At 49.0% G+C, this 12,499-nt stretch overlaps 1 protein-coding gene across 1 annotated transcript in view; it reads right to left on the reverse strand.

The window, feature by feature from the left end:
• Window positions 1-12,499, reverse strand: part of LMF1 (lipase maturation factor 1) — a 97,493-nt gene that overhangs the window by 11,885 nt on the left and 73,109 nt on the right. The window contains exon 5 of the mRNA XM_014542964.1: window positions 10,155-10,322. Within this exon, the coding sequence (XP_014398450.1) occupies window positions 10,155-10,322 (168 nt within the window). The remainder of the gene's footprint in view (window positions 1-10,154; window positions 10,323-12,499) is intronic.

The raw sequence follows: 12,499 nt of genomic DNA on the forward strand, positions 1-12,499 counted from the left end.
GTCCCTCAGCCCAGCCTGTGCCCTCTTGCAGTCCGGAAGCCCTTGGGGGATGTCTGACTGATGGCTTAGTGCTGCTGTGGAGGTGGGAGAGGCTCCTGCCACTGCCACTGCGCTCACCAGCCGTGAGCCTGGCTTCTGGCTAAGTGGCACTCCCCCTGTGGGAGTGCACTGACCACTAGGGGGCAGCTCCTGCATTGAGTGTCTGCCCCCTGGTGGTTAGTGTGCATCATAGTGACTGCTCGTACCGCTGTTCGGTCGATTTGCATATTAGCCTTTTATTATATAGGATGGCAAAGGTTAAAGACAAAGAGAGAATCTTAAAAGCAGCAAGAGAAAAGCAGTTAGATACCTACAAGGAAGTTCTCATGGGGCTGTCAGCTTATTTTTCAACAGACAGAGGGTGGCTGAATGGATAAGAAAACAAGATTCATACATATGCCGTCTTCAAGAGATCCATTTCAGATTGAAAGACACACAGACTGAAAGTAAAGACATGTATTTCATACAAATGGAAACAACAACAACAAAAAAGCTGGGATAGCAATACTTTTAACAGACAAAGGAGATTTTAAAACAAAGGGTATAATTAGAGACAAAGAATGATATTGCATAATGATAAAGGGATCAATCCAGCAAGAGGCTATAACCCTTATAAACATTTATGCACCCAAAATAGGAGCATCTAAATACATAAAGAAAATGTTGATGAACATAAAGGGAGGGGTCAACAGTAATACAGGGATAGTAGGGGACTTTAACACTCCATTGACATCAATGGATAGATCATCCAGACTGAAAATCAGCAAGGAAACAGTGGCCTTAAATGACACATTAGACCAGATGGATTTAATTGATATTTTAGAGCATTTCACCCCAAAGCAGCAGAATATACATTCTTTTCAAGCACACATGGAACATTTTTCAGGACAGACCACATGTTAGGCCACAAAACAAGTTTCAATAAATTTAAAAAGACTGAAATCATATTAAGCATCTTCTTCGACCACAATGGTCTGAAACTAGAAATCAATGACAAGAAAACTGAAAACATACAAACACATGGAGGCTAAAATACATGCTACTAAACAATGAATGGGTTAACAATGAGGTTAAGAAAGAAAGAAAAAGATGGCTTGAGACAAATGAAAATAAAAACACAGCCAAACCAGTGTGGCTCAGTGGTTGAGCATCAACTGAGGAAATAAAAGTCACCTGTTCGATTCCTGGTCAGGGCACATGCCTGGGTTGTGGGCTTGATCCCCAGTAGGGGGAGTGCAGGAGGCAGCCCATCTATGATGTTCTTCTCTTATTGATGTTTCTATCTCTCTATCCCTCTCCCCTCATCTCTCTATAAAAACCAAACCAAATAAAAAACATATTAAAAAAAGAAAATGAAAACACAATGACCCCAAATGTATGGGACACAGTGAAAACAGGAAAATCATAGCATTACAGGCCTATCTCAAGAAACAAGAAACATCTCAAACAATCTAACCTACACCTAAAGGAACTAGAAAAAGAACAAAGCCCAAAGTGAGTAGAAGGAAGGAAATAATAAAGATCAGAGCAGAAATAAATGAAATAGAGTCTTAAAAAATTACAAAAGTTTAATGAAACCAAGAGCTGGTTCTTTGAAAAGATAAACAAAATTGATAAACCTTTAACAAGACTCAAGAAAAAAAGAGGACCCAAATAAATAAAATCAGAAATGAAAGATGAGAAGAAACAACTGACACCACAGAAATACAAAGGATTATAAGAAAATACTACAGACAATTATATGCCAACAAACTGGACAATCTGGAAGAAATAAATAAATTCCTAGAAACATACAATCTTCCAAGAAGAAAGAGAAAATCTGGACAAACTAATAACTACTAATGAAATTGAGTCAATAATTTAAAAACTCCCAACAAAAGTCCTGGGCTGAATGGTTTCACAAGTGAATTTTACCAAATATTCAAAGAACTAACACCTATCCTTCTCAAACTATTCCAAAAAATTCAAGAGGAGGGAAGGCTTCCAAGCTCATTTTATGAGGCTAGCATTACCATGATTTCAAAACCAGACAAAAACATTACAAAAAACGAAAATTATAGGCAAGTACCCCTGATTAACATAGCTGCAAAAATCTTCAACAAAATATAAGCAAACTAAATTCAGCAATACATTAAAAAGATCATATACCATGATCAAATGGGATTTATTCCTGGGGTTCAGGTTGGTTCAATCTCCACAAATCAATTAATGTGATACACCACAAACAAAATAAAGAATAAAAATCATATGATCATATCAATAGATGCAGAAAAAGCATTTTACAAAATCTAGCATCCATTTATGATAAAAACTCTCAGCAAAGTGACAAAGAGGGATCATACCTGAACAAAATAAAGGCCATATCTGATAAACCCACAGCTAACCATACTCAATGGGGAAGAACTAAACGCATTTCCCTTAAGATCAGGAACCAGACAGGAATATCCACTTTCACCACTCTTATTCAACACTAGAGGCCCGGTGCACGAAAATTTGTGCACTGGGGAGGTGGGGGTCCCTCAGCCTGGCCTGAGCCCTCTCGCAGTCTGGGAGCCCTCAGGGGATGTCCGACTGACAGCTTATGTCCCTCTGTGGGATGTCCCTTTGTGGGAGGCAACCAGGCGGGCTGATTAGAGAATGGCGCTGGCCAGCAAGCGGCTGGCCCCGCCCCCCCCTGCCACCGCTCCCCTTACCCCCATCGCCATCCCCTCCCTCTGCCCACTAGCACTCGCCTTGGCTGGCCTGCTGACCGGCTCCACACCCCCGCTGACTGGTCATTCTGCCATTTGGTCGATTTGCATATTATGCTTTTATTATATAGGATAGTACTGGAAGTCCTAGCCACAGCAATCAGACAAGAAGAAAAAATAACAGGTATCCAAATTGGAAAGGAAGAAGTAAAACTGTCATTGTAATTTCCATACTACCTAAAGCAATCTATAGATTCAATACAACCCTATTAAGATACCAATGTCATTTTTCACAGAACTAGAACAAATAATCCCAAAATTTATATGGAGCTACAAAAGACCCTGAAGAGCCACAAAAATCTCGAGAAAGAAGAAAAAAGTTGAAGGCATAATGTTACCTGATATCAAACTATACTACAAGGCTATAGTAATCAAACCATGTGGTACTGGCATAAAAAAGACACATAGATCAATGGAACAGAATAGAGAGCCCAGAAATAAAGCCACGCTTATATGGTTAATTAATCTATGACAAAGGATGTAAGAATATGCAATGGGGTAAAGACAGTCTCTTCAATAATGGTGTTGGAAACTGGTCAGACATGCAAAAAAATAAAACTAGACTCCTTCTTACACCATGTACAAGAATGAGCTCAAAATGGATTAAAGATTTAAATGTAAGACCTGAAACCATAAAACTCCTAGAAGAAAACTTAGGCAGTAAACTTTTTGACATTGCTCTTAGTAATTTTTTTTTTGGACATATCTCCTCAGGTAAGGGAAATAAAACAAAATAAATAAACGAGACTACATCAAACTAAAATGTTTTGCAAAGCAAAGGAAACCATCAACAAAACGAAAACACAACCTACCAAATGGGAGAAGATATTGGCCAATGATACATTGATAAGGGGTTAATATCCAAAATTTATAAAGAATCCACACAACACCAAAAACCCACAAAAATCCAATTAAAAATGGGCAGAGGAACCAAACAGACATTTCTCCAAAGAGGACATACAGAAGGCCAATAAACAAATGAGAACATGCTCAGGGTCACTAATCATCAGAGAAATGCATATGAAGACCACATATCACCTCACACTTGTCAGAAAGGCTATCATCAACAAAGCAACAAAAAGTTTTGGTGAGGATTTGGAGAAAAGGAAACCCTTGTGCACGGTTGGTCGGATTACAAATTGGTGCAGCCACTATGGAAAACAGTATGGAGGTTCCTCAATGAATTAAAAATAGAACCAACTTATGACTCAGCCATTCCAAGTTTGAGTATACAAAGAAATCTAAAACACTAATTCGAAAAGATACACTAATTCGAAAAGATACACGAATCCTCATGTTCATTGCTACATACTTTACAATAGCCAAGATATGGAAGCAACCTACGCAGTCCATTAATAGACGACTGGATAAAGAAGATGTGGTACATATATACAATGGAATATAACTTGGTCATAGAAAAAAATAAAATCTTACCATTTACATCAACATAGATGGACTTAGAGGATATTACGCTAAGTGAAATGAATCAGACTGAAAAGACAAACACTGTATGGTTTCATTATATATGGAATCTAAAAAAACCCCCAAACAAATGAAAAAAACATACAGAAAATAAACTGATGGTTACCAGATGGGAGGAAGGGCTGGGAGACTGGGTGAAAAAGGTGAAGGGATTAAGAAGTATAAATTGGTAGTTACAAATAGTCACGAGGATATGAATTACAGCATAGGGAATATAGTCAATAATAAAAGTACCAAGGGGGACTCTAGGTGCCCCTAGGGTCGCTGTCCACTCCAGACATGTGAGGGCCATACTCCAGTGGCATGAACAGAGGCCCTGAGATGTGGCCCTGAGATGCCCCATGGCTCCTGTGATTGGTGATGCTGCAGAGGCTCCAGGGGGCTTTTCCTGGCTTTGATTTGGAACCTGTCATCTGCTAGCTGTAACCCGAGTCTTCCTGGGGGGCAGACAGCCCAGGCTATCCCTGATGCTCCACAATTCCACCCATCCATGGTGAATAATGGGGTTTGGTGGTGGCCAATAGGGCAGACCTGACCAGGGCCCTTAATGAGTGACAGACTCCCAGGGGAGGGGGTCCAGCTGCTCAGCACAGGCAGTGATGGGACCCACGTGGGGTCTTCTTCAGTCTTTGAAAAAAAGAATTGGAAAAACAACCAGCTACCCCACAACCCCACATAAGCACCAAAGAGCGGTCCATATCCCTGCAGCCCTGGTGCTTCCAGCCTGGCCGTCTGATGCTGTGACAGACATCAGCCTGGGCCACTCGAGCGAGGACACAGCACAGCCAGGCCAAGACACCTCCCGGGAGTCAAGCTTTCTTCCTGAGGTTCTGGGTGGCGTTGCTGTCCATTTGGCACCACTATCTTGATGGTGGCACCAGTCCTGCTCCTGAAGAGGCCATGTTAGCCCAGCCTCAGCTCTTTGCTGGGGGCCTTCAGCTCTGCTGCAGACCTGGGTGCAGGAGCCGTGTGGAGCCAGCCCCTGGGAGGGTCATTTCTCTGTACAGTGGCAGGAGCACCAGCCCCACCTGGTGCCTGGCCCACATGACCATGATCCAGAATGGTCTGGTACAACAGGCCCCTCAAGGCCTGACAGGTTTCTCTGGGTGAGAACGCAGGAGTGCACTTTGAAAGGCATGGCCACATGGCCCTAATGACCTCTGAGCAGTGCCTGGCCTCCTGGGGTTCCTGTCTTAGTGGGTCCGGGTGGGGTGGCCCCCGCACAAGCATATTTCCAAAGAACTCCCCCGGGTTATTCTAATGTGAGTGCAGCTGGGTGGCCCTGACCTAGAGAACTAGGGTTCAACAGTTTTGGGGATGAAACCCTGTTTCTAGTAAAGCAGTAGACACCATGGGGACATCACTTGGCTGTGCTCAGAGCCCTTGCCAGGCACACACCGGCCATGTGTCCCCATCCAGCCCATCCCCCTTTATCTGCCCCATCCAGCTGGACGGCCATGTTTTTAACAGGAAAAATGGAGCCTGGTGTCACGTGCGTGGCCCTAGCGTGCGGAGGGGTCTGCGATCTTTCTTGGCTTTGCTGCAGCGTCTCCTCTGAGGGAAATGACTCCATCACACTGTCCATCTGTGTTTACACTGGTCGGTGGAGCCTTAATTGCACCCTCAGTGCACCATGCAGCCTGCAGGAGACCCGAATGGGGCAGTGGACCAAGGCCTGTGCTGGGGTGGCTGGAGCGGGACCATGGGCAGGAAGATGAGTGGTGAGCGCTGGAATCTCAGGCCCAGGAGACGCTGCAGCAGATGTTCTAGGATGACATAACACGACCCCGAGGAGGGAGGGATGGGCTTCTGGAACTCCCTGCAGGGCTCTCAGCTTGCACGGCCTTGCAGAGGACACATGCATACTCGCAGGAGACTTTCTGCAACCAGGAGTCCAGGGGCAGCTATCCTGAGACCCCAATCTGGGCAAGGAACTCAGGCCGGTGGAGGCAGCTCTCTGTGCCCACAGCCATGGGGATGGCCCACTGTGAGACAGCTCCAGGACTCCAGCCAAAGTCAGAGATTAGAAAGAGCAGGACGTGGTGGGAGGTGAAGGAGAATCGGTCTGGGATCCAAGAATTTGGTCTGCACTGACCAGGAGCGTTGCCTGGCGAATGCCCGTCCTGTGCTGGGTTGGGCTGTCTGCCCAGCCCCACGGTGGAAGCCGACCGCCCCCTCCAGGGTCTCTCCCTCAGGCTTGTGGCTTGGCATTAGAGCAGGGGGCTGAGGCTGGGGTGGTGCACCTCTCTGATAGACAATGGCCTTGCAGAATCCTCCGGAACAGCTGTGTAAACTCAGCGTGGGAGGAGGTGAGGTGCTCATATCCTCAATCCTCTCCCAAAGGAATGGACGGAAACAAACAGAACCAGAAACGCCTCTTGGGGTCTCAGGCAGAGACCGGAGCTTGGCCCCTGTCAGGGTCCCTCATAAACCCATGTGGTGCACCTAACACAGGCCACTCCCCGAAGTGACTGACATGCCCAGCCCTGTGCAGCAGCCCCATGGAGAGCTGAACACCTGCCAGGAGACTGCAGCCTGTGGCTCCCAACCTGAGACCCCACACTGCCTGCCAGGGGGCTGGACACGCTGCAGCTGCGCCAGCTGGCCATTCGTCCTCTCTGCTCTGGACACCTTAGGCCTGACTCCTGAAGGCGCGACAGACCAGGCCTCGGAGAAGAGCCCCAGCTCTGGGGTTCTCCTGCCTTGTCCTGGGCATGGTGTGGGGCTGGAGAGGACAACACGGGGGCATGCTTGGACCAGGGGCTCCCAGGACCTTCAAGGGGTGGAAGGCAAATATGCGGGCTGGTCTTCTGGAATAATGTCCAGAGCTGCGGGTTGGTAGCAAGGCCCTTCAAGGTCTGCTCTGGCCCTCTCCTGCCCAGTGCTTCTGGGCCACGATGATCCACCACTGTCCACCCGGGCAGCAGAACCCAGAACTGAGTCAAGACCCAGCCATTTGGCCTGAGGCTGCTGGGAGTCATTTATACCTGAGCCCTGGGGCCACCACCCATCCCCCTTCCCCGCCTGGGTGTCGGGTGCCCTGGCTGGGCCAGGGTTCAGACACGCCGCCAGGCCAGGTCCAGAGAGCTGGTCCTCGCCCTGACCCGCCGTGAGACTCGAGCCAAGTGCACTGTGAACAAACAAGGGCATTTCGAGGCCCCTGGCTCAGTGGCCAATGTGAGGATCTTCCCGGATCTGATTTACACACGCACCAGTACCAAACTTCGTTCAATTATTTTTTTAGGTAATAGGACAACTTGTTTTTCATTAGCGCTTGTCAAAGCCAGCTGCAGCTGAGTGGAACAGAAAGCCAGTCAGTGTAGCCTGAGGGATGCCTGAAGGGTCCCCACAGGCCCAGTTGAGTTTATAGCCCTCAGAGGGTCCCACTGATTCAACACTTATAAAAGCAGCAAAAGCAGTGACTAATTAATGCCCTGCAGCCCCAAGAGTGGGTCTCGGTCACCTGGTCGCCATGAAGTCATAGCAGGCCTCACTCCTCCGGAGGCTGTGCCAGGCAGGGGCCTCTGGGCTGCCTCAGAACCGGACCTATGTTCTCCACTGGGAGGGGAAGGCGCGAGCCACGGGCTGGGCATCCTCAGACAACAGGGGAAGGTCCAGCATGAGGTGGCGCCCATGCTGGTGGATGCTCAAGCCTCTAGCTGGAGCCTTGTCCACTGGCTTGAGACCACAGGGCCATGGGGCCTCATGGTGCGTGGAGTGGGGAGAGTGCAGAATGCCCTTGGCTGCTGGCAAGGGTCACTGGCCAGCCAGGGCTCTATTCAGCCAGCTCTGGAGAGTTTATGGATAAACTGTGGTACATCCAGACAATGGAATGTTATTCAGCAATGAAAAGAAATGCGCTCTCAAGCCACAAAAAGACAAGAGGAACCTCAAATGCATATTACCGCGTAAAGAAGCCAGCCTGAAACACTACATCCTTGATAATTCTAACTACATAACACTCTGGAAAAGGTAAAACTATGAGATAGTAAAGAGATCAGTGGTTGACAGGGGTTGGGGGGCAGGGGGAGGAATGAACCTCGAGAGCACAGAGGACAGGGCAGTGACATTGCTCTCCGTCCACACTACAATGATGGCTACATGGCATGTACATCTGTCCAAACCCACAGAAAGTACGGCACCCGAGTGACCTGTAGTGTAAACGGAACTTCAGTTAATGATGAAGTACCAATGTTGGCTCACCAGTTATAACTAACCTATCACAAGATGTTCATGATGGCGAAACCGTGCGGGGAGAGGGGGATAAGGGAATCCTCTATACACTCTGCTCAGTTTCTGTAAATCTAAAACTGTTCTAAACCAGTCTATTAATTGAAAAACAAAAAACAGAGTGAAAATACTGGGGCCGTGACAGCAAATGAGCAGGTAGGGACAGAGACAGTTAAAGCATTCTAAGGCTTTAGGCCTTGACGGTGCAAAGATAGGGATTAAATTTAGACTTTCAGTTAACTAAGTATGTACTCACTTGAAAGAAACAGAGTGTATAACTTACTAATTAGGAGGGGAAAATAATGGAAAGAGAAAAACCTCTAAAGAAAGCTAAAAGGGACAAAAAGAAAAAAAACAAAGATATGGAAATGAACCCAGACAGCAGCCGAGCTGAAAGGACTTGTTGTGTAAAAGAGACTGAAGGTCGGCCTCAGTTTGAAAAGAACCTTGCTCTGTGCTAAGAGCCGCACTGGAGAGAAGGACACAGGCTGAAAAGAGAAGGTCACAAATCCAGGCTCTGCAAATATAAGAGAATATTATGACTTTTTTTGGGTTGTTTTTTGGCTAATAAATTTGAAAACAGATGAAATGGACAAATTCCCAGGAAAACGTCTGCCACTAAAGCTGCCTTCAGAAGAAATGAAAACCCTGCGTGTCTGACAGTCACCAAAGGCGTTCATCAGTGGTCACGGAGACCCAGAGGCCAGGGGCTCGCGCAGGAGCACTGCCTCTGTCCCGTGAACTCATTCAGAGAAGGGGGCCAGCCCTCGATGAGCTCTGTAGTGACAGTAAAACCTGAGCAGAGCCAGGTAAGGCCAGTGCAAGATGGAAAATTACAGACCGGTCTCATTCACTGACAGCCATGCGAAATTCAAAACAAAATATTAGCAAATCATGCCCAGTAACATATTGATATACACAGCATGACTAAGCTGAGTTTATCTTAGGGATGTAAAATTGGTTCAACATTAGCAGTATTAATGCAATTCACCACGTTTACAGATTAAAGAGAAAGAAAAAGTGACCTCACAACTGGTAGAGAAAATTCAACATTTGTTAAAATTCAACATTTAGCCCAGCTGGTATGGCTCAACGGTGTCAACCTATGAACCAGGAGGTTGCTGTTCGATTCCCTGTCAGGGCACATGCCTGGGCTGCAGGCTCAATCCCTAGTAGTGGGTGTGCAGGAGGCAGCCGATCAATGATTCTCTCTCATCATTGATGTTTCTATCCCTCTCTCTCTCTCTCCCTCCCCTTTCCTCTCTGAAATCAATAAAAATGTATTTTAAAAAATTCAACATTCATGATTAATTAAAAATACCCAAAACAAAAACCACAAACAAAACTTCCTAGTGAACTAGAAATAGAAGAGAACTTGATAAAGGCAGCCACAAAAACCCACCAACCAGACCAACAGCCCACAGTCACACTCATAGGCCAGGGGGCCTCTCCTGCTGCCCATTGAACCTGCAGCCCCGCACGGCACAGACCCCGGACAACAAGGGAAAAGACAGGCGCACGACGAGCGCAGCCAGGAGGCACCTCTGTGACAGCGTGCAGGTTACCGCAATAAAAACAAACAGCAGGCAGGACAGTGTTTTCCTTGGGAACTGACAGGCGATGCTCAGATCGCAGGGGTCTGCCGTGGCTCACCTGGAAGAGGATCTGTAAGGCGCCATGGAGGATGCACATCCGCCGTCCGAGGAAGATGAAGAAGGGCACCACGAGCTCCAGGAAGTGGTTGCTGAGGGTCTCGAAGCGGTGGACCCACCATGGGGAGCGGTGCAGGAAGTAGGCCATGGGGTTGGGCACCGGCTGCGTCTGTGGGACAGGAGACCTGTGAGCTACACCCTACGCCGCGCCCCACAGGACCCAGACTGCCTGCACTGCTCTGGTGACTGGGAGCTCAGATGCTGGGAGTCAGCGGTGAGAGCCCTGAGCAGCACTGGGCACTAGAGAGCCCCATGCGGAGGGAGGACAGGGTACCGGGGGAGGGGCAGAACTGTGGGAGCCTGCCTCAGGCGAATGCTCACATGCGTTTTGGTTCCTGCTTAAAGGGCAATGAAGGCTGGGGAACAGGGTCCCGGCCCCGAGTGTGTGTTCCTGGGAACACACATGTTGAAAGTGGGTGGGCACAATGCAACCCAGGAGGCTTGCGTGTTGACTCAGCCGTGGTGCGGCCACCCCAGGGCCGACCTGACAGCTCTGTACCTCTGACCACAAGCCCTGTGCTCTCCCACCCCCATCTTTAGCTGAGGCTGGGAGCAGGCCATGTGGAAGGCCATGTGGCCATCAGCGTTCAGAGGAGCCAACTGTGCCAACACATGGGGCTGGGTACATCCCTACCCACGATGATCTGGACACGCCTTGCACTGGGCTCACGGCCCCATCATGGAGGCTCCAGGGTGACATTCAGCTGTTGGTGAAGGCACAACCTCACTTGCACAGGGCCCCTCCAAGCTGACGGGACACCAGCTCTAACATGAGCTGGCTCCCTTTCCCGTCTGTGGAGAGTGTGGTGGGACCTGAAGGGTGTGGTGAGGTCTACTGTACCCACCTCCCTCCCCTCCCCAAGGCCTGGGCCTCCTCACGCTTCCAAGCACACACAGGTGCCCTTCTCACTCCTGGGGACTTGTGTTCACATGTACACATCCCACACACCCCGTAGCCACCGTCAGGAAAAGGCTGGGCCCAACAGACAAATGGGCAATACCTGTTGTGCCAACATGGCTCCAATTTTGAAACTTAAAGATGTTCCTGATAATATTAAATGGACTTGACCTTGTCACACATGGTTTAGATCCCAGAGGAAGGAAGTGCAGCTGCCACTGCAGTGCCACCCCAGCCCCGTGACCTGGCTGCTCCTCTGTCACCTGGTCCTCCAGGCCCCGGCCCCTCAGGTACCCCAGCACTGGTGTGTTTGCAGCCTGGCTCCTACCTCGGCCCTGGGCATGCGTCCTCTCAGATTTGCTGTGGACACAAGGAAGTCCCTGGCCTGTTGGTCGCCTATTGTGCGATGGGCACGGGGAGGTGAATGCTGACTATAAGGAGACTCTGGTCAAAGCGCAACAGCCTGTGTGCCCTGAAGCCTGACACTCAGAGTGACAGGAATGAATGAGAGGCAGTGGGAGGAAGTCATGAAAATGGTGCCGCCCCTGGCTGACTGGCCACCCCGCAGCTCAGAGGTGGGACGGCAGCTGTGGCAGGGTCGCTGTCCCCTCTGGGAAAGTGTTTTTCTGCTAACTTTTCATTTGGACATGCTTTTGACTTACAGAGAAGATACAAGAATAGTAAAGAAAATCCCTGAACCTTCAAATGTTTCCATTCTACCACCCCCTCCCTCCTCTCCCCACAGGTATGTCTTCTGCGCCATTTGAGAGTCATTGAAACACGACGCCTGGACCCTAAGTACTTCAGTGTGAATTTCCCCAGAGAAGGGCGTTCTCTCCTGTGCACGCAGTGATCACAACGCAGGCCTCAGGAACATGCTGCTGTCAGCGGTGGGCCTTACTCCTCGCGTGGCGTCCGCCGTAAGGAGAGGCTGCCCTGCCTCTCCCCCATGTACTGGTGCCAGTGTGGACGTGTGAGTTATTTCATCCAGTGGGTTAGTCATGTGTTCTGATGGTCCACACCACTTCCTAAGCATTTTCCTACTTTCTGGCACTAAACATGCTCCAGGATCGCCTGAACCCCTCCTTGCCCTGCCCTGGGCACAGCTGTGTCTTCCGGGAGCCGGTCCTTCTGATTGGGCACCGCTGTCGCTGGGCTGCTCAGCAGACCCCGAGTCCACGTCAATCTAGCTCATCGATCTCGGCGTTTAACTGTGCTGAGTGGGTTTCTGCAGCTTGGGGAGCACGCAGCAGGCCTCTCCCAGCCTTTGCCCCAGGGGCTCCCAGCAACTAAGGCCTGTTCTCACTTGTGCACGTGGAGGGAGGGTAAGATGGAGAGGCAGGCCCTTCTGGGGAAGGGGAGACACAGGGGAGGGACAGACACGGGGC

This window comes from Myotis brandtii, unplaced genomic scaffold, assembly GCF_000412655.1.
Source record: "Myotis brandtii unplaced genomic scaffold, ASM41265v1 scaffold317, whole genome shotgun sequence".
Taxonomy (NCBI): Eukaryota; Metazoa; Chordata; class Mammalia; order Chiroptera; family Vespertilionidae; genus Myotis; species Myotis brandtii.